This window comes from Scyliorhinus torazame, chromosome 30 (assembly GCF_047496885.1).
Source record: "Scyliorhinus torazame isolate Kashiwa2021f chromosome 30, sScyTor2.1, whole genome shotgun sequence".
Lineage (NCBI taxonomy): Eukaryota > Metazoa > Chordata > Chondrichthyes > Carcharhiniformes > Scyliorhinidae > Scyliorhinus > Scyliorhinus torazame.
This window is the reverse complement of record NC_092736.1, coordinates 5665194-5692936: the sequence shown is the minus strand read 5'-3', so window position 1 is coordinate 5692936 and position 27743 is coordinate 5665194. Positions and strand designations below refer to the sequence as shown.

The 27743-nt window shown below is 44.2% G+C and overlaps 1 protein-coding gene across 1 annotated transcript in view; it reads right to left on the bottom strand.

Annotated features, from left to right (window-relative positions):
* Positions 1 to 27743, bottom strand: part of LOC140404257 (furin-like) — a 130598-nt gene that overhangs the window by 23377 nt on the left and 79478 nt on the right. The window contains exons 4-14 of the mRNA XM_072492588.1: positions 25883 to 25978; positions 23255 to 23383; positions 22431 to 22507; positions 19818 to 19906; positions 12549 to 12721; positions 12110 to 12322; positions 10859 to 10959; positions 9733 to 9836; positions 8141 to 8258; positions 3039 to 3218; positions 997 to 1121 (exon numbers count right to left, since the gene is read on the bottom strand). Of these exons, the coding sequence (XP_072348689.1) occupies positions 997 to 1121; positions 3039 to 3218; positions 8141 to 8258; positions 9733 to 9836; positions 10859 to 10959; positions 12110 to 12322; positions 12549 to 12721; positions 19818 to 19906; positions 22431 to 22507; positions 23255 to 23383; positions 25883 to 25978 (1405 nt within the window). The remainder of the gene's footprint in view (positions 1 to 996; positions 1122 to 3038; positions 3219 to 8140; positions 8259 to 9732; positions 9837 to 10858; positions 10960 to 12109; positions 12323 to 12548; positions 12722 to 19817; positions 19907 to 22430; positions 22508 to 23254; positions 23384 to 25882; positions 25979 to 27743) is intronic.

Here is a 27743-nt window from a genome sequence, read left to right as displayed (position 1 = left end):
TCCACCTAACCTGCACGTCTTTAGACTGTGGGAGGAAACCGGAGCACCTGGCGGAAACCCACACAGACACAGGGAGAATGTGCAGACTCCCCACAGACAGTGACCCAGGGGGGAATCGAACCTGGGACCCTGGCGCTGTGAAGCCACAGTGCTATCCACTTGTGCTACCGTGCTGCCCTGGTGGTGAATCTGTTTAACTCATTGTCGCAGAAGGCTGTGGAGGCCAAAGCACTGAGTGTCTTTAAGTCAGAGATAGATAGGTTTATGACTAATATGGCGATCAGCGGTTATTTTTTTTGGGGGGGGGGGGGGGGGGGGGGGGGGGGGAGAAGTGAGAGAGAAGAAGGTAGGAGAATGGGGATGAGAAACTTAACAGCCATGATTGAATGGCAGAGCAAACTGGGTGGGCCGAATGGCCAATTCTGCTCCTATATCATATGTCTTGGGGATCGAAAACACGGGCAAAATCTCAGGTTAGGGGGCTGATCGTTTATGGCTGAGATGAGGGAAATTTATAGGACTGTGGATGCTGCATCCTTGAATACATTTGAAGCTGGTACAGATAGATTTTTGGGGTCACAGGTGATCAAGGGTTGTGGGCAAGGAAATGGTGGGGGGTGAATGGTCTACTCTCCTATTTCTGGTGTTGTGTATTTTCAGCATTTGCAGTATTTTGCTTGTTAAGTCTTGGAAAAAGGTTGTTTCAGCTGGTTAGTGTACGCGTATCGTGGGGTCACAGACAGACGCAGTGAATAACGGAAGTAATCGAAGAAATAGTTTCACATGATGCATCATTAGGTCATGAAATACACGAGGCAGAAACAACAATATCTAAAAGCAAATACATATCAGAAAATATTAAAACTTTGGGGAAAGAGCAGAGAAAAGACACAAGAGTAAATAGTTCCAGTAATGTAATTTCTACAATTCACACATGGCCATTGGGGAAAAGGGGTTTTAGGCCAACTACGCAATGCCAATTTTGCAAACACAAACCATAATTATTTGCACCGGATGTATTCTCCAATTCCAGAACCCATTCTCCAGAGGGGTTTTCATCCCATGAATGTGTAGTCATGAATGCCCAGTCAGTAAATCCCTCAGATGAGTAGTCATTCTGTCTGCAGCAGTTAAAAACACAATTGATAGTACAAAGCCCAATGGTTCTTCCATCAAAATTCTAAGAAAAATTGGCACCATTTTCTTTTATCTCAAAATAAGAGGGTTTATGTAACTGTATACTTAACACTACATTTAAGTGTACAAAGCAGTGTTTAATATCCTCTCCCAATTAATCCCCACCATTAATCATGCAAAATCAATATTCTACATGTAAATGGGTAAAGTTAATGCTCTATTTGTTGAGTGATGGAGGGGGTTTTAATTGCAACCTCCTGAAATCCCACTTCCAATATCACAGGGTAATGCTTTTGGAAATCTTTGGAACACTAGGGAGCAGGACTAAAGCACTGTAATTCATAGTCCCTCGTTTCAGAGGTTGAATGCCACGGTATTTAAAGCAGGAGCTCCAAATCAACAAGATTAAAGCTCATACCCTGTGCAAATCATTGCTCGGGATACAGACTCTCCGATGCCCCAGCCATGGCAGATCCAATAACATGTTCTATTTACTCTGACAAAATGGGATCACAAGGATCTGGCATTTCAGATTTGCCTTCCTCAACCGTCTCCCCTAAAGGTCAACCTCCTCTAAACAAGATGACTCAGCCCAATTTCACTTTTTTTGCAGCACCTAATAAAGGCATTCCTTTGATTTTTGTTGCAATTAAGTAATGCTTGTATACTTCGTCTAGTGACAATACTCAAAAAAAAAATCAGTAAAACAGTGAGTGAGCTTTAAAGTGGTTTAAAATGGTAAAGGGGCTGGTTTAGCATAGGGCTAAATCGCTGGCTTTGAAAGCAGACCAAGGCAGGCCAGCAGCACTGTTCAATTCCCGTTACCAGCCTCCCCGAACAGGCACCCGAATGTGGCGACTAGGGGCTTTTCACAGTAACTTCATTTGAAGCCTACTTGTGACAATAAGCGATTTTCATTTTTCATTTCAAGTGGCTGCAGAAATTGATTCAAGGCAGTGGGAGTGCTACTAACAAGAGTTCTGTTTGAGTTCTCAAGGCTCTGATGATTAGCCTGGAGGCTGCTGCAGGTGACTGGCTTGCAACTATAGATTTAAACAAATATATTCATTCATGGATGTGGGAATCGCTGGCTGGGCCAGCATTTATTACTGCGGATCTAAAGTTACAGGTAGCTGATTTCTCTCCCTAAAGGACATTGGCGAACCAGCTGGGCTTTTACGACAATCAACAATGGTTTCAAGTAGTCATCAGGAGGCTTTTAATTGAATTCAAATTTCACCATCTGCCCTGATCCCTGGATTGTCTAGCGACAACACCACGACACCACCACCTCCCTGGCCACCAGCAGTGAGCCAGTGATTGGAGGCTGAATTTCAAATGGTTCAAACTCAGCAAATACATCCTTTCTTGCTGCATTATCTTCAAAGAGCTTTAATTGATGATATTTGGGAATGGGAAAGGAGAAAGGTGGGTAATCCAGCCGCCCCTCAGAGGGGTGCTACATACAACAGTTGAACTTTAAACCCCTCTCTGCCAATTACAAATGAACAAAATGGTGCCAAAACAGAGTGACACAAACAAAATCTACATAATACAGAATTGAAAGCCGATTTCCATAATCTTTTTAAATTTCAAATTAAATTTAAAGTGTCCAATTCTATTTTTCCCTCAATTAAGGGGAAATTATCCTACACATCTTTGGGTTGTGGGGGTGAGACCCATGCAGTCACAGGGGGAATGTGCAAACTCCACACGGACAGTGACCTGGGGCCGGGATCAAATCCGGGACCTCGGCGCCGTGAGGCAGCAGTGCTAACCACTGCACCAATGTGCCACCTCCCACTACTGATTTACATAATCAGCAGGACATTCATTATTCATAGATTTTACATGCACTCATCTTGAGTTACAGATTGACTGAGTGAATAGCAAAATCATACCTCTGTGCTAATAGAGTTGACCTAGTTCCCATGGGACTGTTGAGGTATATAGCCAAGTCTCCACGCCGGTTATATGATAATGTGATTCTTGCCTGCACATGCTCCAAAAAGTGTATAAAATTTGAACCTCCACGGCATGCATCAATCCTTTTCCGAATCTCCAATCGGTTTCCAATATCCCTAAAAAGACAAGTTGAACATCAGAACTGTAGAAATTCATGAGTTCTGAATTACGTAAAGGCAGCATCAGAATATTCATTTTAGTCATCTATTAGTATGCAGAACATTACCAAAATCAGTCATTTGGGCCCAGGGCCTCCATGGGTTAGTGATTTGTTGCAGTGTAAACTCCAGCTTGAATCTTGCACCCGTCAGCTTGGCCTAGTTGGTAGAACCCTTGCCTTAAGCTCAAATCATTCTGGTTTCAAGGCCCACTCCTAGGATTGGACACAATCTAGACTGACAAACTAGTGCTGTATTGGAAGAATGCGGAGTTAGCAGAGATGCTAAACAATGAGCTTATATAGAGAGATTCCACCTATTTCTCCAGTGGTTCAGATGACCATTAAAACTACCCCCAACACTGTTTGGGAGAGCAACATCCCCCTACCCTCGTTAAATGAATGTTTCTTGCGGTGTTTCACATGCATTCCTTTGCCATGTTTAAATTGGCTTAAAGGAAACTCATATGTAATACTGCAGAACACTGAAATGTGCTTGGATAGTACAATCCTTTCTTCACTCGTACTTTCCTTTAACGTGGGCTTGAATGGTGCATTTTTATATGTCAAGCCTTGGAGGAAAGGGTCAGTCACCAATTAGCATACAAAAATTATTCATTGGGCAGATGGGTGGAAGGATAGAACAGCAAATGTAGAAACATTAAAAAAAGATAGGGTAGATGAATGCTGAGACTTGAAAATGAGTGCCCAAGCACAAGGTTTCGTAGTTAAGAATTCTGCACACCAGAAGCATTTGGCGATATAGTCTTCACCATGAGGATGAAATAGTACAGCAAGTCAGAATCTCCAGTGATCAGAATCTTCAATGATCAGACGTTCGAAGAAAATTGTTCGATAAAACATACAACATATACCTATGCACGTAACAAAATTATCTAAATTCCCCAAATTCCCTGCTAAAAGAATGCTATATATCATCATTTCCGCTCAAACCCCAGCTGGATTGCAGAAACCAGGAGGACAATATGCTATTTCACAACAAGCTCTATTTTACACACAATGTTGACAAGAAAGTTTAAAAAATATATATATTTAGAATACCCAATTAATTTTTTCCAATTAAGGGGCAATTTAGCGTCGCCAATCCACCTACCCTGCACATCTTTGGGTTGTGGGGGTGAAACCCACACAAGCACGGGGAGAATGTGCAAACCCCACACGGATAGTGACCCAGAGCCAAAATCTAACATGGGACCTCGGCGCCGTGAGGCAGCAGTGCTAACCACTGCGCCACCCAATGTTGACAAAAAAGTTGAAGCTGTACCAGATGTGAAGCTGAAGACAACATCCGGCCCCATCATTCCAGCATCTCAAAATATGGTTCAAACTTCACTCGAGTTATGCTGCGTGGCTTGAATCAATACAAAATCAAACCACGTTGTACACGACAGGTGAGTTAAGTCTATTAAAAAAATTTCCTATCCTAGTTCTAGAGCCATGCTACAAACTCAAGTCATCAAATTCCCATTACATTGAAGTCTCATGAGGACATTCCAACATTATTGATGTGTCATTTCTGCCATAGTTAATGTAATTTACTGTTTCACCTGCCAAGATACTAACAGGATTTCATCTTCATACACTGCAAATTGAATGTGTGCATTTTTAATGAAAACGATTGGGATTAGATTATCCATTATCACAGATGCCAAAACATTTGTGGCAGAATCCAATGGGAGCAAAAGTATGCAACACTTTCAAAATGTCACAGAACGGCTGCATCTAACATTCCACACACTGCATATACACACGCGCGCACACACACACATCTCTATCTAGGGATTGCACAGATATCACTAAAAAAAAAAATCTTATGAGTTACTTTCCTATTTTAACAAAATAAAAATGTTAATTAGCAGGCACGGAATTTTCAACAATAAGATTGGGTTTATGCTATTGCACAAGAATTAGGTTTAGAGTTAACCTCTCATGGTGCTGCACATGTGAAGTCAAGACAAAGATGCAGGCTTCAGTGAAATGGGGTGAAAGTCCAGAGAAATAATGGTACTGGGTTGCACAAGAGATAATTTTGGCCCCATTGTACATTCTGCCCTACTTCCATTATAAATTTCTATCTTTACAAGGGAAACTGCCCGTGTAAACTTGCCAACATTATAACTGAATCCACTTGGTAGGGGTAACACTAAATAACCAACAGCACAAATCCTAGCCAATTATCCAGCCAGAGTTGTGATGTTTTTCACACCTTACTGCTGCCTGCCCCAAGATCAGACTGAGTATCAAATCTGGAATCTTGGGTTTTGTGGTTCACTTACCATGGCTGAGAGTTTTTTTAAAGTTGATATTTTCCCCTCTTTCATACTAATGCAATAGAATGCAAGGATTATATTCAAATACTCTAGCCAGAGTATTTTAAAATGAGTAGTGTAAAGTAGCAAAATAGTAACACTATGAAGTGTTTCTTTAATGGAAAAATAATAAACTGGCTATTAAAGTTAGTGCTTCAATTTTTCCTTTTTATAATATCTTGAGTAAAGGTAATTTGACAAAAGCACAAACAATAATTACAACTGATCAATTACAAACATATTATTTGCACAGGTAATAAACTGTCCCTTCATTAGAAACAGGTGCATCAGCCAGTCACATATAGGTGGACACAATGTTCACACACACGCTCACCTTTAAATCCTGCTACTACACCAACAACCACAGTTCTGTAGTAATTAATCTGTCAGACACCCTGTTGTCACAAGACTATTCATGCATGGCAGCACAATGGTTAGCACAGTTGCTTCACAGCTCCAGGGTCCCAGGTTCGATTCCCGGCTTGGGTCACTGTCTGTGTGGAGTCTGCATGTTCTCCCCGTGTCTGCGTGGGTTTCCTCCGGGTGCTCCGGTTTCGTCCCACAGTCCAAAGATGCGCAGGTTAGGTGGATTGGCTATGCTAAATTGCCCTTAGTGTCCAAATGGGTTAGGTGGGGTTACTGGGTTACAGGGAGAGGGTGGAGGTGTGGACGTATGTAGGGTGCTCTTTCCAAGGGCCAGTGCAGACTTGATGGGCTGAATGGCCTCCTTCTGCACTGTAAATTCTATGATTCTATGCTTCAAACTTATGCACAATAAGCACAGCTGGCCAGACGCATGAAACCTAAACGAGATGCCCAGCACCAAACATGCATCAGGTACCGATGCTCAACTTCTTTATGCTTCCATGAATAAACTATACAGTCAAATAGCTTTTTAAAATCTCGAATGGCACTTGGCACATTCACATTTACTGTGCGTCAAAGCCTCAGCCATTTCTGTGAGGATGCAAAGAAAAAAAGGCAGCACAACTCAAATCAGCTCGCAATCTAACCTCAGAGCAGCGGTGAGGGGATTCTGACCATGCCTCAGCTTAATGCATGGCGTATGACTCCAGTGCGAAGTCTAGTGCGGTGTCAAGCCAAGCTTATAATGGTGTTGGTATGTTGGAGCCATGGCCGCCTCAAGAACTTGTTGTGTGTGCCAACAACTCTTGCACTTATCAGCCAAGAATTGACCATGCACCTACACAGGTCTGTTGGGTCAGATTCACTGAGACACTAAAAGCTGTGGACAACTATAACTTGTGAACAGCTATAAACTGATGACCTTTAATTAAAGGGGTCAGGACAGAGGTGGGGGTGAGGGAAATAAGAGTTTTAATTTTTTTTTAAAATAAGTACCCAATTATTTTTTTTCCCCCCAATTAAGGGGCAATTTAGTGTGGCCAATCCACCTAATCTGCGCATCTTTGGGTTGTCGGGGTGAAACCCACGCAGACATGGGGAGAATGTGGAAACTCCACACAGACAGTGACCCAGGGCCAGGATTTGAACCCGGGCCCTCAGCGGTGCAGTCCCAGTGCTAACCACTGTGCCACATGCTTGTGCCCCTTGAGTATTAACGGCAAAATTCTTTGGTGAAGACTAAAGGAGCAGCGATACAGGAACGGAATCTGATAAAGCTAGGAACTAACTCACTGACCAGCTTTTCAGTTTACTGACCAAATATCCATGCTTACATGACAAGAGGCTAATAAGCGACGAGCGAGTGGCTTAACATGGTGGGGATGGGGAATCATTACAGCAGTGTCATGTCATCACTTGGTAGAAAACAGGACTGGAATGGGAAATGTTCTACCGTTTCGTGCCCACAGCCACCAGGGTAAAATAAGTCACTCCAGATAACATTGGCGAATGCTGATTAGGGATCAAAACTGGCTCATTTGCAAGCAAACCAGCATCTTTACCAACAATACTTCTTGGAGATTGTGAAGTTACTGCCTACTCATCATTAAATCACAGGAATAAAGCAGCTTTACAAAGCTTTTTCCTCATGGCTCTTTCGATTGGTTGGTTAAGATAGTGAGTAGCTGATTCTTGCACACCAAACTGATCCTAATCTGAACTTGTAATTTAATTCAACTAGGCCTGTCTTTCAGGCACAAGATTGATCGTACCCCCACAAATTTTGTTTGGGGAAGGGGAATCCAGAATCAGAGATCTTGTGCCTGATTACTATCCTGTGATCTAGTTGAAAACAGGATGCTTGCAGACACCAAACAGGATTGGTCACAGACCAGGAATCCTCAAAGAAGTGTTAATACTTACTGCAGGTTTCACAGATCAGTGACCACTCAATGGAAGTACTGGGAGAACAATCAGTAAGAGGAACCGTACCGCGAGCAGAAATTCATACCCTCAGGATGAGAGGAGTTCAAAAATTGATGTAAAAAATGGGGGGGGGGGGTGGCAAGAGTTCACCTTGAACATAACCGTAGTGGAAATTTACTCAAACACCCCTCTTCAGGCACATTGCAATTCGCACACAAAAAAGCAATTCATGTCAAATTATAGTAGAACCTCCACTTACTTTGGTTCAGAGGTGATAACAATAACACATTTCCGTTGGTTTCCAACACTTGTCCAATTCTTAGCTAATGCAACCATAGCTCCAGCATCCAGTAGGCCATAACCATAGGAGTGACTGACTGTATGAGAACAGGAAAGCCCTTTTAACAGAGGTTGCAGCAATATTTCGGTCTACTTTTTCTTACACTCGAGTTGACAATAAAATTATTTCAGGCATTTTCTAACCATTAGGAACATTGGTTTGTTCAACGAGACCTGCAGGTTCACTCATTTGACATCACCAAAATTTTGATGCTGAAATCCCACCACCTCAAATGGAAGAATGCCAACCATTGAAACTATATTGGTGGTTGGGGAAGGGTAGGGACAAAGGGAAAAAGGGGAGGAGAGAGAAAAAAAAAAGAGATGCAGAGTTGAGAAAGAAAACACAGGCGATGGGAGGGGGGTGAAATCAGAAATCTAAGGATGGTCATTGTCAATTGTTGTTTAAAAACTCATCCAGTTCGTTAATGTGCTTTTGGGGAGGAAATCTGGAAGCCTGGCCTTGTCTGGCCTACATGTGACACCAGATCCACAGCACGTGATTGACTCTTAATTGGCCTCAGTTTCAAGGGCAGTTAGAAATGGGCAGCCCACATGCCATGAATGAATTAAAATAACACCATGCTTAATTACATAACAAAATAGTATATAAAACCACAAAGGACATGTGACCGAAAGCCTGGTCAACAGGATAATAGGTTTTAATAGAATCGTAGAATTTACAGTGCAGAAGGAGGCCATTCAGCCCATCGAGTCTGCACCGACCCTTGGAAAGAGCACCCCACTGAAGCCCACACCTCCACCCTAGCCCCGTAACCTTTCTGGACACCAAGGGCAATTTATCATGGCCAATCCACCTAACCTGCAATCTTTGGACTATGGGAGGAAACTGGAGTACCCGGAGGAAACCCACGCAGACACGGGGAGAACGTGCAGACTCCGTGCAGTGACCCCAAGCCGGGTATCGAACCTGGGACCCTGGAGCTGTGAAGCAGCTGTGCTAACCACTGTGCTACCGTGATGTTCTAATGACCATCTTAAAATGACTAGGGTGGAAAGGAGGTCCAAAGCCTGCAATAAATATGATACAAGAAACACAACACTCATCAGATGGGAGGCAAGATCACTCCGCATGCAATGAACTTGCACAAAGTATGCAGTGAACCAATAAGGCTTTCATCAACATGCGGACAAAAAGAGGTGCATTTCTCAGCAAGGGCTTTGGCCTCGAGAAAGGATTACACAAGAAAAGGCAACTAATCAATGCAGGAAAATGGAACCAGCGAACAAACTAAATTAATAATTTCATACAGCCATTAGAAAGAACTGCTTTGCTCATGAAATATATAGAATAACCTGCCAAGTCGAATAAAAGTCACAGAAATTCTGGGATCTGTACAAGATGCAGTTGGTGTGGCGGTAAGAAAATTAGGGGACTGCATGGTTAAGCTTCGATGACGGGTTTTTTTTTTGTCCCTCATTTTTCTTTCATTTCTAGGCGAGTCTCAACAGGAGATGCGAGCAGACAAATAAAGTAGCTGCTATCCCTACCTTTGCGGCCAACGCCATTTGTAATCCAATCATTAGTTGAAAGATGGGAAGGTTTGGATGTTTGTACCACAAGGTGCTGCATGTCCCGCCACGTAAGATTTTTACTAAAGGGAAACAAGGGGAAAAAAGGAACAGATTTTCAGCATCATCAGTAATGCGGCATGCAATTTTCAGCAGAACATTAAGCTTACCATGCTTCTGTATCACCATTAAAAAATGATTTAAATTGCAACAGACATCAAAATTAACACATTTGTTTTTATTTAATTGGGTCCAACATAATAAGCCCTTCAAGTTAGCACTGCTGCCTCATGGCACCGAGGACCCAGGTTCGATCCCGGGCACTGTCCGTGTGGAGTTTGCACATTCGCCCCGTGTCTGTGTGGGTTTCACCTGCACAACCCAAAGATGTGTTAGGTGGATTGGCCATGCTAAATTGTCCCTTAATTGGGAAAATAATAATCGGGTACTCTAAATTTAAAAAAAAAAATTAAAAAGTTACTGCGTTTTTGCTCAACTCCCTAATCTTGTATCAATCATCTGAAGTGTAAACTTAATGAAGTTTTCTTCATGGTTCAGTAGTCAAATGCACTGAATGATTCAGATCGATTTCAGGTTCGATCTTCAGCTTGCAGAGGTAGCAGACAAGTTAATCATGGAAATAACCAGGTTGCTACCATTGGCCTGATTTGGAAGAGCTTTAGTGTGTGGGGAGGGGGAAATTAACAGAGGGTATGAGATTATTATCCGATTCACGAAAGGCATCCAGTGATCTCTCTGACAAGTTAGATAAAAACAATTGACCGAAACTGATGCTTTCTTGGTCCTGGTGTCAGAAAAGACCGTTACACCAGACTTAAGTGGAGAATGACCAATTGAATGATACCCAAAGAACTACATCCCAGCAAAATCCAAAGACCTCTCAGAAGGGAGAAGAGAGGGACAGGGTGTGCAGTAGGCGAACAAAATTCCCAATACAGTTCCTAGTTTGGCAATCAAAATAATATCTGATGCAATTTTGATAGCAAATAGCCACAATTAAAATATCTAATTTATTAGAACTTTAATTAGGAAGTTGGCACAAAACAATTATGCTACCAACAGCACGAGGTACAATGATGCATACTTTGCCTCCAGTGCAAGAGCAATGATTCCAGCAGCAAGAGGAGCAGAGGCAGAAGTTCCAGTATGTGATTCTGTGCATTTCTGTCTGAGATCAGTTGTAACCTAAAGAGGAATAAGGGAACAGCTGTTATGAGATATGAGCAATCAAAACATGCAAACATCTTAATGAGGTACTAGAAACTAGCACTAAGAGCTGAAAGTAGGATAAAACACATGTCTGTTAGCTCCAATAAAAGGGTCTCATTTTCGACTTCAGACCAGGTGTTTGTGATCAGAACAAAAATGAATGATGCAGCATTAGTACCTGTGTTATACAGTCTTCCCTCCACCAACATTTACTTCCATCTAGACAATTAATAACAAAGGCAGTTTATGCAGAGGCTGGTCACACATCAGAGGCAACACATGCGGAGTTTACACAGGTTGGGGTGGAGAGAGATCAAAGTTCTCATTGCACAGCCAGCACAGATTTTAATGGAAAGGCACCACTGTGATTCGGTCTGATTTGGCAGGAACAAGCTTTATTAAGTGTACAAGAAAGGACAAAAGAATTATGGAACAGATTTCCAGCAGGGTTGGTGGTGGTAGAGTCACGGCAGGGTTTTAAAGAAAAAAAACAACGGAATCAATTTGTCTGTGAGAAAAGGGGACATAGATTTTAGTTTCCTTAATAGTATTCTGCAACTAACAGAAGCTTGAATGGGTAGATAAAGCCTAAATAATCTTCGCTCAAAATATTACTACGTCCAACCTTGTCCATTACTGACACTTCAAATGAAGCTGAATCCATTTGTATTTGCGACTCTTTCTATCCCCAGCCGCAATAAGCTAACTTAGTGATTACTCAAACATCGAGACGTGCCACAGTACATTGCATAGAACAAATCAACTTAAAGCACAGAAAAAGAACGGTCAGGATGAGTGCGCCTGTTCGACTACCAGCTTCAGCTGTCCATTCTAATCTTGTTTCCCAGTTGTTACTGCATGCCCTTTAATGCTTTGAAGAGGAAAATAATCTCTTAAATTTTGTGACTGAAACAGGTTAATGGTCACTTACGTAATATAATGTAAACCCTGCATGTGAAAAATAATTCAGATTCCACTGTTATTAGGCACTTTCCAATTAAAAAGAGAGAAGGTTTTAATGCAACATTTCGAAAACGAGCACTGATTATTCCAACATTATTGCATCAAGAACAAAGCAGGCATAAAAAAAGGTTTGGATTTTGGATAGCACCAAACTGTAACTTACGATCTGTTTTTCAAATTGACCTCCACTACTGTACGTAGTAGCAAGTGTTGAGGAACATGCCTCGCTGTACCAAGGCACATTCCCATTCTGAGTGGTGCTGCTGATGGAAAGGGTGTAGATGCTGTTTGTGTACCCGTCACAGTTACAGCTGTCATGCTCTCGGCCACCATTCCCAGAAGCCCACACGAATATTGAGCCCAGATTTCCCCGTCCCTGTCAACGTTCCAATAAAACAAGTCAACATTGTTCACCTCATGGAGCACTCAACAAAATTTAGCTGTATAATTTTGTTACAAAATGTTTTCCGCTCGCATTTATTAGATCACCATTTGAGCTTAGCCCTTTTCATCGATTTTACAACATATTAGACAGGTCAATAGACCAAACAAGTTCATGCAAAAATGCATATTCCTGCACAATATCCAGAAGTAATATTGACCTGAGAAATGCCTTTAAAAAATGCTGCCTGTGCTAATTTAGCAGGTCCATCCACGGTCTTTCCATCGTCCTCCGGACCCCAGCTGGCACTGTAGATGTCAATGTGCTGAGGATACATGCCGAGAGATTTAGCTTCGACAGCATCAGTCACCTCTCCATCAAGCATCCGCACACCTACAAAAATTGAGAAAACAAACATTTAAATAGTGGGGTTGGGGATCAGCTTGGGGATCAGCTACAAGGCAGCTCCAGGTCCAAAGCATAGCTGACAAGCTACCCGAGGGGAAGGGCAGAGTGGGAACAGAATACATGCAAGAAAGAGAGGGAAGAGAAAGTAGAATTTCAGCTATTCTTTCCAGGATTCTTACTGGAAACATGAGAGATGAGATGGGGAATAATAGCCTCCACTGTTGCGGTGTGCTAACACTCAGTGCAAAATGTGAGAAATGTTTATTGATGTGATTGATTAATTATTTGAAAAGCAATAGTGGTGAAAACAGAAGAACTTTAATCAAGTACACCCACTCAAATTTAAACAGTTTGGTGCTTTCTATTTTTTTTTTTTTAGAAAAGTGAAATATAATTTTAAGAACGCTGTAAAACTGAAGGCCTGAGATTTCATACCTGGTTGTGTGAACAACAAGCTGTTGGCCATGAGTTGAGTCATCACGTTGCTGGGGTGAAAGCGTGGAGCTAGTTATTGTCGGCTCATTTAGGTTGGTTTGGGAGTGGTCAACAATAACAGATTGTATTTATATAGCATCACATATGGGGCGGCACAGTGGTTAGCACTGCTGCCTCATAGCTCCAGGGTCCCAGGTTTAATTTTAGCCTTGGGTGACAGTGCAAACTGCACACAGACTTTCTCCCTGTGTCTGCGTGGGTTTCCTCCAGGTGCTCTGGTTTCCTCCCACTGTTAAAAGATGTGCAGGTTAGGTGGGTTGGCCATGCTAAATTGCTCCTTAGTGTCCAAAATATTAGGTGGTGTTACTGGGTTATTAGGACAGGGTGGAGGCATGGCTTAAGTAGGGTGCTCTTTCCAAGGACCAGTGCAGGCTCGATGGGCCGAATGGCATTCCTCCACACTGTAAACTCCATGATCTATAATATGGTCAAGGGTGGCATAGTTATGCAGTGGCTAGCACTGCTGCATCAAGGCGTCGAAGACCCGGGTTTGATCCCGGCCCCGGGTCACTGTCCGTGTGGAGTTTGCACATTCTCGTGGGTATCACCCCCACAACCCATGGTAAATTGCCCCCCAATTGGAAAAAAAAAATAGGGTACTCTAAATTTATTTTTAAAACTCAAATGTAGTCAAATGCCTTAAGTGCTTAATAGAAATTAAATCTGACCTTTGAGCCACATATTAAGATTTTGATCAATACATGTTTTAAGAAGAGTTTTGAAGGAAGAGAGATGGAGATAGTGAGGGAGGGAATTCCAGTGTTAAAAAAAAAAGGCCATTCAATCCATCAGGTCACTGCATTCCAGAGTTCAGGTTTCTCAACATGCCTTCCTCCACCAACCCAATGGTCCCCATCTTTAAAACACTTTCGAATGCTAAAGATTCTGGAACATATGACACTTTCTTTTGCCCACAAGGTTAGTGGAGGAATTGGCTCTTTAAATTTCAATGTTCCCTCAAAGCTGCTAAATTGTGCATCAACCTGAAAATCTCTGTGCAGGCTGTGCACAAGTTTTCCCCTTCAAATTGACATGAGGCGGCACTGGCACAGTAGCGGAATAGTGTTGTCGCTAGGCTAGTAATCTCAGAGACCCGGGGTAATACTCTGGGGATCTGGATTCCAATCTCACCATGGCATGTGGTGAAATTCAGTTCGAAGTGTAATGATGACCATGAAACTATTGTCAATTGTCATAAAAGTCCATTTACATTAGAACTAGGAGTGGGCCATTCAGCTCCTCGGGCCTGCTCTGCCATTCAATATGTTCGCGTCCTCTTACAATCTTTCTTCCTCTCTGGGATATATTTCCGTTGGAATTGAATCTCTCCTTAAAGAACTGCCACTGCTTATCAACTGTCCTACCTTTCAGTCTTCCTGCCAAGTCCACTAGGGCCAAATCTGACATCATGCCAACACCTGACCGGTGTTTAACTCCAGAACACTAGTTTACAAATGTTCTTCAGCTAAGAAAATCGGTCTCGTCTGTCCTACATGTAACTCCAAATCCACAGCAATGTGGCAATGCCCTCAGGTATGGGCAAGAAATGCAGGCCCTGCCAGCGATGGCCACATCCCATGAAGAAAAAAAAACATGCATGCAAGGCTAGGCACGAAAATACAAGGGGATAGTGCACTTAAGAAATCAGTGCACAAAAACATTTTCAGGGAGCGTTGTTTAGCATCTATATTAAAACAGTGGACAAAAGAACATTACACAAACACTTCCAAGCGTTTGACTGCTAATATTGCCAATGGTATTGTTGAGGAATGGGTTAAGAGACATTCCAATTAGATGGCTCATTGATGTTAAGTATCCAATAATTGACACTAATATGTAAAGAGGCCGCAGGTGGCTCTTGTGGATGTGATGCGGTGATAGAGCTTTGTACAGAGTGTGTTCAAGGAAAATAAAGGTGTTTGTGAAAAGGAGCAGAACTCCTGAATCTTTACTCAACAGCAGCTGGGAGCTAACAGGTATGTGGGGAGGAGGGAGGGGGGGAAAAAGAAGATTTTTTAAAAAATGATCATTTTGCACTCACGAATTACATCCACATTGCTGTTGCAAGTGCAATTTAACCGTATTGCCCTTCATGGTTAGGCACAATGACACCCGCTGACAAAGTTCACACCTAAACAGCGTTTTGGTAACAACCCAGAGACAGACTGGTGCCGAAGGTACTGATCTCATCTCAGCAAGGACGGGGAGGCAGGCCAAAGTGTTTTCTTGTGTTTTCTATTAAACTAATTACAGTTGAACAATATAAAACAGATTTGTGGCAGGAAAATAGAGCACCGCGTTTTATTCCTCAGATGCCTCAAATTTGCCATAATTACCATTGGCACCAGATAGTATAAAGGTTCTAAAATCTTCACAGATTTTCTAGCAACTGAAAAATAATCTTCCTGCCTGTCGGCAAATAATTTCAAATAACTCATGCTGCTATATTGTGAAGAAATTATTTTAATATTTCTGGAGTGTAACGTGGTATTTTATAAAGCAGGATTGAGAGACTAAGCTGAGGACTGCCTACAAAGTTGAAGAAGGCAGGCATTTAAATGAACAAGTTAGATGTTCCACAGTGAATACATCATGGGTAGAAATTTGCATCAGAAGATAAGTGAAGATTTGGTTTTCAGCTGTGGAATTTCACATGGGAGGCAAGGAGCAGTTTACAACTTGGAAAAGGTAATGAATAAATAAGTAAAGCAAAATTATTAATGTTTATTTTACCCAAACATGGTGGCATAAGGAGAACATAATCCTAGAAAGCTATGTTTCAGAGGAGGGCAAGGACAATTGGAAAAGAGGAAAAAACATATTTAAACTGTGTTGGAGTGTGGCTATGCAAGACCTCCAGATGAATGTGTTCTGCGCTGGGGCAGAACTGCAAAGTGAGCAGCCTTCAGATACCGCAGAGAAGTGTCTGGTTTAAATTTGTGAATTTCTACAGTGTGCGTGTGCTTGTAAAGCCCTACATACCTCCCCTACAGAAACAACAGGTTGGGTCTTGTGGTAATATTACTGGAATTAAATATCTTCAAGAAGGTATTTGGATAATTGGAGCGCATTCTGGGGAAGGTGGGACCTGTACAAGCAGGACGGGTTGCATCTGAACCAGAGGGGCACCAATATCCTGGGAGGGAGGTTTGCTAGTACTCTTCGGGAGGGTTTAAACTAATTTGGCAGAGGAATGGGAACCGGATTTGTAGTACAGCAACTAAGGTAGCCGATATTCAGGACGCCAAAGCATGTAATGAGGCAGTGGGGAAGGGAACACTGACAAAGGAGAGTACTTGCAGGCAGGGAGATGGGTTGAAGTGTGTATACTTCAACGCAAGAAGCATCAGGAATAAGGTGGGTGAACTTAAGGCATGGATCGGTACTTGGGACTACGATGTGGTGGCCATCACGGAAACGTGGATAGAAGAGGGGCAGAAATGGTTGTTGGAGGTCCCTGGTTATAGATGTTTCAATAAGATTAGGGAGGGTGGTAAAAGAGGTGGGGGGGGTAGCATTATTAATTAGAGATAGTATAACAGCTGCAGAAAGACAGTTCGAGGAGTATCACCCTATTGAGGTAGTATGGGTTGAAGTCAGAAATAGGAAAGGAGCAGTCACCTTGTTAGGAGTTTTCTATAGGCCCCCCAATAGTAGCAGAGATGTGGAGGAACAGATTGGGAAACAGATTTTGGAAAGGTGCAGAAGTCATAGGCTAGTAGTCATGGGCGACTTTAACTTCCCAAATATTGAGTGGAAACTGTTTAGATCAAATAGTTTGGATGGGGTGGTGTTTGTGCAGTGTGTCCAGGAAGCTTTTCTAACACAGTATGTAGATTGTCCGACCAGAGGAGGGGCAATATTGGATTTCGTACTGGGTAATGAACCAGGGCAAGTGGTAGATTTGTTAGTGGGGGAGCATTTTGGAGATAGTGACCACAATTCTGTGACTTTCACTTTAGTAAAGGAGAGGGATAGGTATGTGCAACAGGGCAAGGTTTACAATTGGGGGAAGGGTAAATACGATGTTGTCAGACAAGAATTGAAGTGCATAAGTTGGGAACATAGGCTGGCAGGGAAGGACACAAGTGAAATGTGGAACTTGTTCAAGGAACAGGTGCTACGTGTCCTTGATATGCATGTCCCTGTCAGGCAGGGAAGAGATGGCCGAGTGAGGGAACCATGGTTGACAAGAGAGGTTGAATGTCTTGTTCAGAGGAAAAAGGTGACTTATGTAAGGCTGAGGAAACAAGGTTCAGACAGGGCATTGGAGGGATACAAGATAGCCAGGAGGGAACTGAAGAAAGGGATTAGGAGAGCTAAGAGAGGGCATGAACAATCTTTGGCAGGTAGGATCAAGGAAAACCCCAAGGCCTTTTACACATATGTGAGAAATATGAGAATGACTAGAGCGAGGGTAGGTCCGATCAAGGACAGTAGCGGGAGATTGTGTATTGAGTCTGAAGAGATAGGAGAGGTCTTGAATGAGTACTTTTCTTCTGTATTTACAAATGAGAGGGGCGATATTGTTGGAGAGGACAGTGTGAAACAGATTGGTAAGCTCGAGGAAATACTTGTTAGGAAGGAAGATGTGTTGGGCATTTTGAAAAACTTGAGGATAGACAAGTCCCCCGGGCCTGACGGGATATATCCAAGGATTCTATGGGAAGCAAGAGATGAAATTGCAGAGCCGTTGGCAATTATCTTTTCGTCCTCACTGTCAACAGGGGTGGTACCAGGGGATTGGAGAGTGGCAAATGTCGTGCCCCTGTTCAAAAAAGGAACTAGGGATAACCCTGGGAATTACAGGCCAGTTAGTCTTACTTCGGTGGTAGGCAAAGTAATGGAAAGGGTACTGAAGGATAGGATTTCTGAGCATCTGGAAAGACACTGCTTGATTAGGGATAGTCAGCACGGATTTGTGAGGGGTAGGTCTTGCCTTACAAATCTTATTGAATTCTTTGAGGAGGTGACCAAGCATGTGGATGAAGGTAAAGCAGTGGATGTAGTGTACATGGATTTTAGTAAGGCATTTGATAAAGTTCCCCATGGTAGGCTTATGCAGAAAGTAAGGAGGCATGGGATAGTGGGAAATTTGGCCAGTTGGATAACGAACTGGCTAACCGATAGAAGTCAGAGAGTGGTGGTGGATGGCAAATATTCAGCCTGGATCCCAGTTACCAGTGGTGTACCGCAGGGATCAGTTCTGGGTCCTCTGCTGTTTGTGATTTTCATTAATGACTTGGATGAGGGAGTTGAAGGGTGGGTCAGTAAATTTGCAGACGATACGAAGATTGGTGGAGTTGTGGATAGTAAGGAGGGCTGTTGTCGGCTGCAAAGAGACATAGATAGGATGCAGAGCTGGGCTGAGAAGTGGCAGATGGAGTTTAACCCTGAAAAGTGTGAGGTTGTCCATTTTGGAAGCACAAATATGAATGCGGAATACAGGGTTAACGGTAGAGTTCTTGGCATTGTGGAGGAGCAGAGAGACCTTGGGGTCTATGTTCATACATCTTTGAAAGTTGCCACTCAAGTGGATAGAACTGTGAAGAATGGTGTGCTCGCGTTCATTAACAGAGGGATTGAATTTAAGAGCCGTGAGGTGATGATGCAGCTGTACAAAACTTTGGTAAGGCCACATTTGGAGTACTGTGTACAGTTCTGGTCGCCTCATTTTAGGAAGGATGTGGAAGCTCTGGAAAAGGTGCAAAGAAGATTTACCAGGATGTTGCCTGGAATGGAGAGTAGGTCTTACGAGGAAAGGTTGAGGGTGCTAGGCCTTTTCTCATTAGAGCGGAGAAGGATGAGGGGCGACTTGATAGAGGTTTATAAGATGATCAGGGGAATAGATAGAGTAGACAGTCAGAGACTTTTTCCCCAGGTGGAACACACCATTACAAGGGGACATAAATTTAAGGTGAAAGGTGGAAGATATAGGAGGGATATCAGAGGTAGGTTCTTTACCCAGAGAGTGGTGGGGGCATGGAATGCACTGCCTGTGGAAGTAGCTGAGTCGGAAACATTAGGGACCTTCAAGCAGCTGTTGGATAGGTACATGGATTACGGGAAAATGATATAGTGTAGATTTATTTGTTCTTAAGGGCAGCACGGTAGCATTGTGGATAGCACAATTGCTTCACAGATCCATGGTCCCAGGTTCGATTCCGGCTTGGGTCATTGTCTGTGCGGAGTCTGCACGTCCTCCCCGTGTCTGCGTGGGTTTCCTCCGGGTGCTCCGGTTTCCTCCCACAGTCCAAAGATGTGCGGGTTGGGTGAATTGGCCAATGATAAATTGCCCTTAATGTCCAAATTGCCCTTGGTGTTGGGTGGAGGTGTTGAGTTTGGGTAGGGTGCTCTTTCCAAGAGCTGGTGCAGACTCAAAGGGCCGAATGGCCTCCTTCTGCACTGTAAATTCAATGATAATCTATGATTAATCTAAGACAAAGGTTCGGCACAACATCGTGGGCCGAAGGGCCTGTTCTGTGCTGTATTTTCTATGTTCTATGTTCTATGTTAAGTGTATTCGGGAATGATAAGTGAGGGGGGGGGATTATTGGAGGGTGGAATAAAAATAGTTGATACATACCTCCAATTCTGGCATTATATGCCACCCCCACACCACAAATCCCATTGTTGGCAACAGCTGCCACCTCACCAGCACACCGCGTTCCATGTCTATGGAGAAATGGCAAAGATGAAAACTCTACAAATCACTTGTTTAAACTGTTGTACATGTAAATGTTTTTTAAAATCTGAATGCATTCCTTCCTCTATCCCTTTCGTTCCCATCTAAGTGCAGTGTGCTTACATGTGCCATCGCCCGAAATGTAAAACAACCCCATGGATTCCTTCGGCATAATCAATGTCAACAAAATTTCACTACACCGGGTATGTTGTGGGGAGGTCAGGACTGGTCATCAGCATTCCCAACTGTACATGAATTTGCTTTTCTACCTAGCCTATTGTAACAGGAGGTTAGTATACATTGTTGAGTTTGAAGCCACTGGCAGCAAGTTTGCAACCACTGGTACTTAATCCCAACGTTACCATAAAGCACCTTCAAGACAAAACCCATGTTGGAAAGGCAGAAAGAATAATGTGCCGCTTTGGTGCTTTACACTGCTTACTAAATTTTCAGTGACAACGCTAATTAATCGCTGCCCAATTATTGGTATTTGTCCAGAAATGCAAGGCAAAAAGGAAACAAATCCCATAAGCTCTTTTCATAAGTCAGTTTTTTTCCTACAAGAAGTTGTCCTTCTTTCCTAATACTGCTTATTTGGTGTTAAGCAGCACCAGGAGATTAGTCCTCAAGTAGAGGCTCTCCTTACATTAACCCTCAGGGTCCTTGGAAATTCAGGACTATGGTGCCAGAGATGACATGGCGTTCATGGTATTTACATTTGGGGTCTAAACCCCACAGAAGTAAAAGTACTCACTAGAATTCTGTATGCGTCTATATGTGTTGACTCATCTGCATAGAGGGGTCCGCACAGTCCCAAGAGTCTGTGCACACTGACAAAGAATAATCCAGTTAAATCCCACTCGCCTGTTTTCTCATATCCCTACAATCCTTTCCTCCATAGAGTATGATCCAATTTCTTTTTGAAGGTTATTATTGAATCTGCACCCATCACCCTATCCAGGCAAGTTCTAACCACTCCCCACCTAAAATCTGGTAACTGATTCTTCAGCTATTGGAAAGTTTTTTTTTTAATAAATAAAATGTTATGGAGGTATTTTTTGGCATTGTAACAGCAGCAATATAAAAAACGTACATAAAAATATAAACAGTGCAAATACCACCTCCCTCCCCCACAGGTCCCACCATTAATTAACCCTCAAATCTACGCTAACCTAACCCCTCCCCTTTCTGCTGACGATTAATTCTCTGCGAAAAAGTCAATGAATGGTTGCCACCTCCGGGCAAACCCTAACAGTGACCCTCTCATGGCCAACTTAATTTTCTCCAGGCAGAGAAAGCCAGCCATGTCCGATAGCCAGGTCTCCGACTTCGGGGGCCTCGAGTCCCTCCGTGCTAGTAATATCCACCTCCGGGCTACCAGGGAAGCAAAGGCCAGAACGTCTGCCTTTATCTCCTCCTGAATTCCTGGATCCTACGACACCCCAAAAACCGCCACCTCTGGACTCAATGCCACCTTGTATTTAATACCCTGGACATGACGTCCGCAAACCCCTGCCAAAATCCCGTTTTGGACACCCAGAACATGTGGACATGGTTCGCTGGTCCTCCCGCACATTTTTCGCACCTATCCTCCACCCCAAAGAATCTGCTCATCTGGGCCACTGTCATGTGAGCCTGGTGAACGACCTGGAATTGAATCAGGCTGAGCTTGGCACATGTTGCAGACGCGTTGACTCTACACAACGCATCCGCCCCAAAGGCCCTCCTCCATCTCTCCCTCCAGCTTCTCCTCCCACTTCCGCTCCTCAGTCTGTGTCTCATCTGATCCCATAAGCTCCTTATAAATGTCAGAAACACTCCCCTCTCCTATCCATCCTCTGGAAACTACCCTGTCCTGAATCCCCCTTAGCGGCAGGAGTGGGAAGGTTGGTACCTGTCTACGCAGGAAGTCCCGCACCTGCAGATATCGAAATTAGTTTCCCCGCACCAATACAAATTTCTCCTCCAGCACCCTCATACTCGGAAAGCTCCTCTCTATAAACAAGTCCCCCATCCTCTCAATTCCCGCCATATTCGGAACCCCCCGTCCATCCTCCCCGGAGTAAACCGATGATTATCGCAAACTGGTGACCAGACCAATGCTCCCCCTGCTCCCACATGTCTACTCCATTGCCCCCAGACTCTCAAGGCCGCCACCACCACAGGAAAGTTTCTCTTTATTTGGGTCATCTAAACCATTTGTGATTTTCTACAAAGTCTCCTCTTAAGTCTTCTCTGATGCAAGGAGAGCAACCCTAGTATCGCCAGTGTGTTACTATAATCCTTCATTCCTGGAACCATTCTAGTGAATCTCTTCTCCATCCTCGGCAATGTCCTTCCACCCTTCTTAAAATAACAGTACCGTTTCCTGTGGGTAGCTAACATAGCTTAGAAGCTGGAACAGAGGCTCTCTGGTGCATGTCAATAGACAGAGGGGTGCCCAGATAAAATCATTTGGAAACCACTGAAGTAAAATCATGTACAAACCTACAGACGTTCTCTGAAGTGACCTACCGATTATCATTGAGCTGTGTGTATCGAGGCTGAGGATCTGGATCATTATTGTTCACATCATAACTGGCACCTGGATCCTAGAACAGGAGAAAAAAGCAGCTTTAATTCCCCCTTCCCAATGTTACACCCAAAAACAAAGAATTGAAGCTCAGTTGACTCCTGCTAGTGTACTGGTCAGAATTACTCAGCATTTAGTGTGATCAGTCGAGTTGAGAACAGTGAAAGGTATTCAAGCAGGCTTAAACATCTGATACCTGCATTCAAACTCTTCCCCCAGGTCCAGAAAGCATCATTAGGGCCTTTCATGTTAAAGGGGAGAAGAAAATTTAAAGTAGGGGAAGGAGTGTATTTGTTTTTAGTTTAACGTAGACTATTTTTGCTTCAACATTAAATTGCACAATAACTCTAGCAGCAAAATATTTGACTCCAGCTAGATTGAGCAGACTGGATCCCCTCCAATTTGTTGAGCTGTTTGGATGTTACTGATGTGCCCAGCTCTGGAGAAGCTCTGTCAAATATTAAGATGATTCTGATGTCAAAATGTCTGGAGAGCCAACTTTGAACTTATGGTTTTCTTTTAAATGAGAAAAGGAGTTGGGTTATCCATTGAAGAATTATTGATTGGTTTATTGTCAAGTTATACTCAAGTATCATCATATAGGATTTTAATGACACTTTTCCCAATGTTTTGGAAGACAGAACATATTTCCTTCCCCCCTCCCTCGAGGTGTGTTGGGAATTAGCATTCCTTTCTAATTGGAGTTGGGCAGCAACTGTTTGGATACCCGATATCAACGTAAAATATATCACACAGATCTACTTACATAATTAGCTGATAGGTCTGGATGATTCTTCTCAATTCCATCATCGAGAATAGAGACGACAACACCCTTCCCAGTATAACCCTGCTTCCAGGCTTCTTGTACATTCAGGTCATGACGATTCATGTTACGCTATACAATAAACAATCACAGAAAGTGAGCTCCCCTTCCTTGCTTTAAAACAATGTGACGTTTTAACGCTGGCTTCGAATTGACTACATGTGACATTAACACTTCCTTTTTGCATTTGCCTTGCCACATCCCTAACTTTGCTCCCATTCCTGCCTTAGGACAGTTCCTCACATATAGGTGCTATATAAACAGAACTGATCATTTATCTGGAAAGTAAACACTTTAGCACAGTGCGCTGCTTTAATGTTTACTCAAGTGGTATAACACATCATATTAACCTGGACATATTGAATATGTACAAGCTAGCATTTAATTAATGTACAATATTTATTTTCCTTCAGAGTTTGGTGAAATTATTCCTGCCTACAGTGCATTCAGTTCAATTAAGTTAATGGGCAGAGTCTGCATTTATTTAGAAATAATTTAAAAGCCCCATGCAAAATATGATATAGATCAATGCAAGCCAGGGGAAACAAGACACGTTTTTGGTGCCCCCAGATGCTTCAATGATTTGTCTAAAAGTACTCTTGGGCCACATCAAGATGCATCTCTGAATTTCTATGGAGTCAATCAGGAATATTATGCACAAAACAGACCAACAGGAGCTGAAGATCACACCAGCCCCGACTAGTGCTCCTCTGGCTGGCACTGATTGAACAGGAGAACAGGAGAGCTTTCTCTGCCCCAAGTTCGCGAGAGGGAGGGAGGGGGGCGAGAGGGAGGGAAGGGGGGGGGCGAGAGGGAGGGAGGGAGGGGGGGGCGAGAGGGAGGGAGGGGCGAGAGGGAGGGAGGGAGGGGGGGCGAGAGGGCGAGAGGGAGGGAGGGGGGGCGAGAGGGAGGGAGGGGGGGCGAGAGGGAGGGAGGGGGGGCGAGAGGGAGGGAGGGGGGCGAGAGGGGGGGAGGGGGGCGAGAGGGAGGGAGGGGGGGCGAGAGGGAGGGGGTGGGCGAGAGGGAGGGAGGGGGGGCGAGAGGGAGGGAGGGGGGGGCGAGAGGGAGGGAGGGGGGGCGAGAGGGAGGGAGGGGGGGCGAGAGGGAGGGAGGGGGGGCGAGAGGGAGGGAGGGGGGGCGAGAGGGAGGGAGGGGGGGCGAGAGGGAGGGAGGGGGGGGCGAGAGGGAGGGAGGGGGGGCGAGAGGGAGGGAGGGGGGGCGAGAGGGAGGGAGGGGGGGCGAGAGGGAGGGAGGGGGGGCGAGAGGGAGGGAGGGGGGCGAGAGGGAGGGAGGGGGCGAGAGGGAGGGAGGGGGGCGAGAGGGAGGGAGGGGGGCGAGAGGGAGGGAGGGGGGCGAGAGGGAGGGAGGGGGGCGAGAGGGAGGGAGGGGGGCGAGAGGGAGGGAGGGGGGCGAGAGGGAGGGAGGGGGGCGAGAGGGAGGGAGGGGGGCGAGAGGGAGGGAGGGGGGCGAGAGGGAGGGAGGGGGGCGAGAGGGAGGGAGGGGGGCGAGAGGGAGGGAGGGGGGGCGAGAGGGAGGGAGGGGGGGCGAGAGGGAGGGGGGGGCGAGAGGGAGGGAGGGGGGGGCGAGAGGGGAGGGGGGGGGCGAGAGGGGAGGGAGGGGGGGCGAGAGGGGAGGGAGGGGGGGGCGAGAGGGAGGGAGGGAGGGGGGGGCGAGAGGGAGGGAGGGAGGGGGGGGGCGAGAGGGAGGGAGGGAGGGGGGGGCGAGGGGGAGGGAGGGAGGGGGGGCGAGAGGGAGGGAGGGAGGGGGGGGCGAGAGGGGAGGGAGGGAGGGGGGGCGAAGGGAGGGAGGGGGGCGGAGGGAGGGAGGGAGACGGAGGGAGGGAGGGAGCTTTAAAAAAATTTTATATAGAGTATCCAATTAATTTTTTCCAATTAAGGGGCAATTTAGTGTGGCCAATCCATGTACTCTGTACATCTTTGGGTTGTGGGACTGAAACCTACGCAAACACGGAGAATGTGCAAATTCCACACAGTGACCCAGAGCCGGGATTGAACCTGGGGCCTCAGCGCCGTGAGGCAGCAGTGCTAACCCACTGAGCCACCATGCTGCCCTAGCATGAAATTATTAAGGAGGCCGAGGAACAGTTGCTGATGGTCGTTTCTCAGGGCTTCAAAGCTCCCCAAGATTGATCAAAATATAATGCAAACCACACACAATTAGCACAACATTTACAGCAATCATTGGAACACAGAAACAGGAGGAAGCCATTCAGCACCTCGAGCCTGTGCCATATTCAATTAGATCATGGTTGATCTGTGCTCAATCTGGATGCCATGGTTTTAATATTGTCAAACAAAAATTTACTAGTCTTAATTTAAAAATTTTCAAATGACGGCATTAATCAACCTTGTCGATTATCCTCCCCTTATAATTTGATCCAGTCCATGCAGATATTTTTTTTAAAATAAAATCGTATTTCTTTACTTCCCCTTACAGTTCATGGATAAGTCTTCACCAATGAGTGAGGATTCTGTGAATGTGGAGAATCACAGGGAACGATCTGCACCGTTTCATTCTAATAAACTGATGCCAACAAAAATTACTACTCACCAGGTACCACTGCAGTGTGAATTTGGGGTCATTTGGTTCCATGTAAATATCCCGCTTTGTCCTTTTCTTAATTACTTGCTGTTCCAGCCATTTGACCTAGTTACAAAAATAAAACTGAATCTTAGGAAAGAACAAATTAACCTTCTCTGTAGATATCACAAAGCAATTTTGTTAAACCTGATTAATGAAAAAGTTCACAAATTCAAGTGGAAGGAAATGGTGGCAGATTTGACATTCTGTTCAAGGTACCCCACCCCCATACCTGACAAATTTACAAATAATGAAATTTTTTTGAAACTAAAGATTCAAGATATGTTGCCAATGGAAATGGAGTATTTCATATCTCCTTTCTAGATTATACATATTGACCGGCTGATGTCCATTTTTAACTAGAAACACAATTTTAGCCAAATCAATTAAGCAACAATTACCAGACCTCAAAAGCTACCAGCTTGGACGTACTTATCCCCCAGGCTGAGACAGACATTGAGAAAGACATGAGAAACACTTGTTATTTCACACAAGCCACCCTTAAAACCTTAGTCAGCAGGACAAAGATCCAACATCATAACTTTCCACCTGATCAAAAACAATTTAATTAGACAAATGCTGGACAGAACAAGAACTTCTGTTCTAAAGAATTCTATTCTGGTTGGCTTTCTTCGCCCATTCATTTCTCTGAAATTCTGCACAAGACACTCGTTTCAAATTGGAATGTCAAATTTTAGAGTCAATTATTCTAATGAGCAACGTACAATATAAATCATATTGTGTGTTCTGCATTCCAGTACTCCAGGTAGAAATATTAGCAGTATTCAAACCAGCCAATCACATATGGCATTCAGATGACATGTCATAGCACTTGCAGTTGAAACCGCATTACTCAACACCAACCCCATCAAGCCAGACGACGTTTTCGCCTCCACTCAACCTTATACCTCCCAAGGTGTTACAATTACAAGGCGTGATGGGTGGCTCAGTGGGCAGCACTGCTGCCTCAGCTCCAGGGACCAGGGTTTCCTCAGGGTGCTCACGTTTCCTACCACAGTCCAAAGATGTGCAGGTTAGGTGGATTGTCAGTGCTAAATTGCCCCTTCGTGCCCAAAAGATTAGGTGGGGTTACGGGAATAGGGTGGAGGCGTGGGCCTAAGTAGGGTGATCTTTACAAGGGCCAGGGTAGACTTGATGGGCCGAATGGCCTCCTACTGCACTGTAGGGATTCCATGAATTATGAAGAGTTATACAATTATTTTTGGGACTGTTTGCAAATTTAGGGCAAAACTGAAGTAATGTGACCCATTTGAACCATTAGCTTGAGCAGTTTGATCAAAGGAAGGTTTTGATTTTTTTTAAACTAGGAAGCCGACACTTATGCTTGTATACAATGACAGCAGCCGGTGTTTCAATAATGGATTGGCAACTCAGTCTCCCAAAGGCCTAGAAAGGTGCTAAAAGTTATATAAACTGTTATCCCAAAGGCCTAACATACGATGAACGTCTGAGGATCCTGGGATTATATTCATTGGAGTTTAGGAGGTTGAGGGGAGATCTAATAGAAACTTACAAGATAATGAATGGCTTAGATAGGGTGGATGTAGGGAAGTTGTTTCCATTAGCAGGGGAGACTAGGACCCGGGGGCACAGCCTTAGAATAAAAGGGAGTCACTTTAGAACAGAGATGAGGAGAAATTTCTTCAGCCAGAGTGGTGGGTCTGTGGAATTCATTGCCACAGAGGGCGGTGGAGGCCGGGACGTTGAGTGTCTTTAAGACAGAAGTTGATAAATTCTTGATTTCTCGAGAAATTAAGGGCTATGGAGAGAGAGTGGGTAAATGGAGTTGAAATCAGCCATGATTGAATGG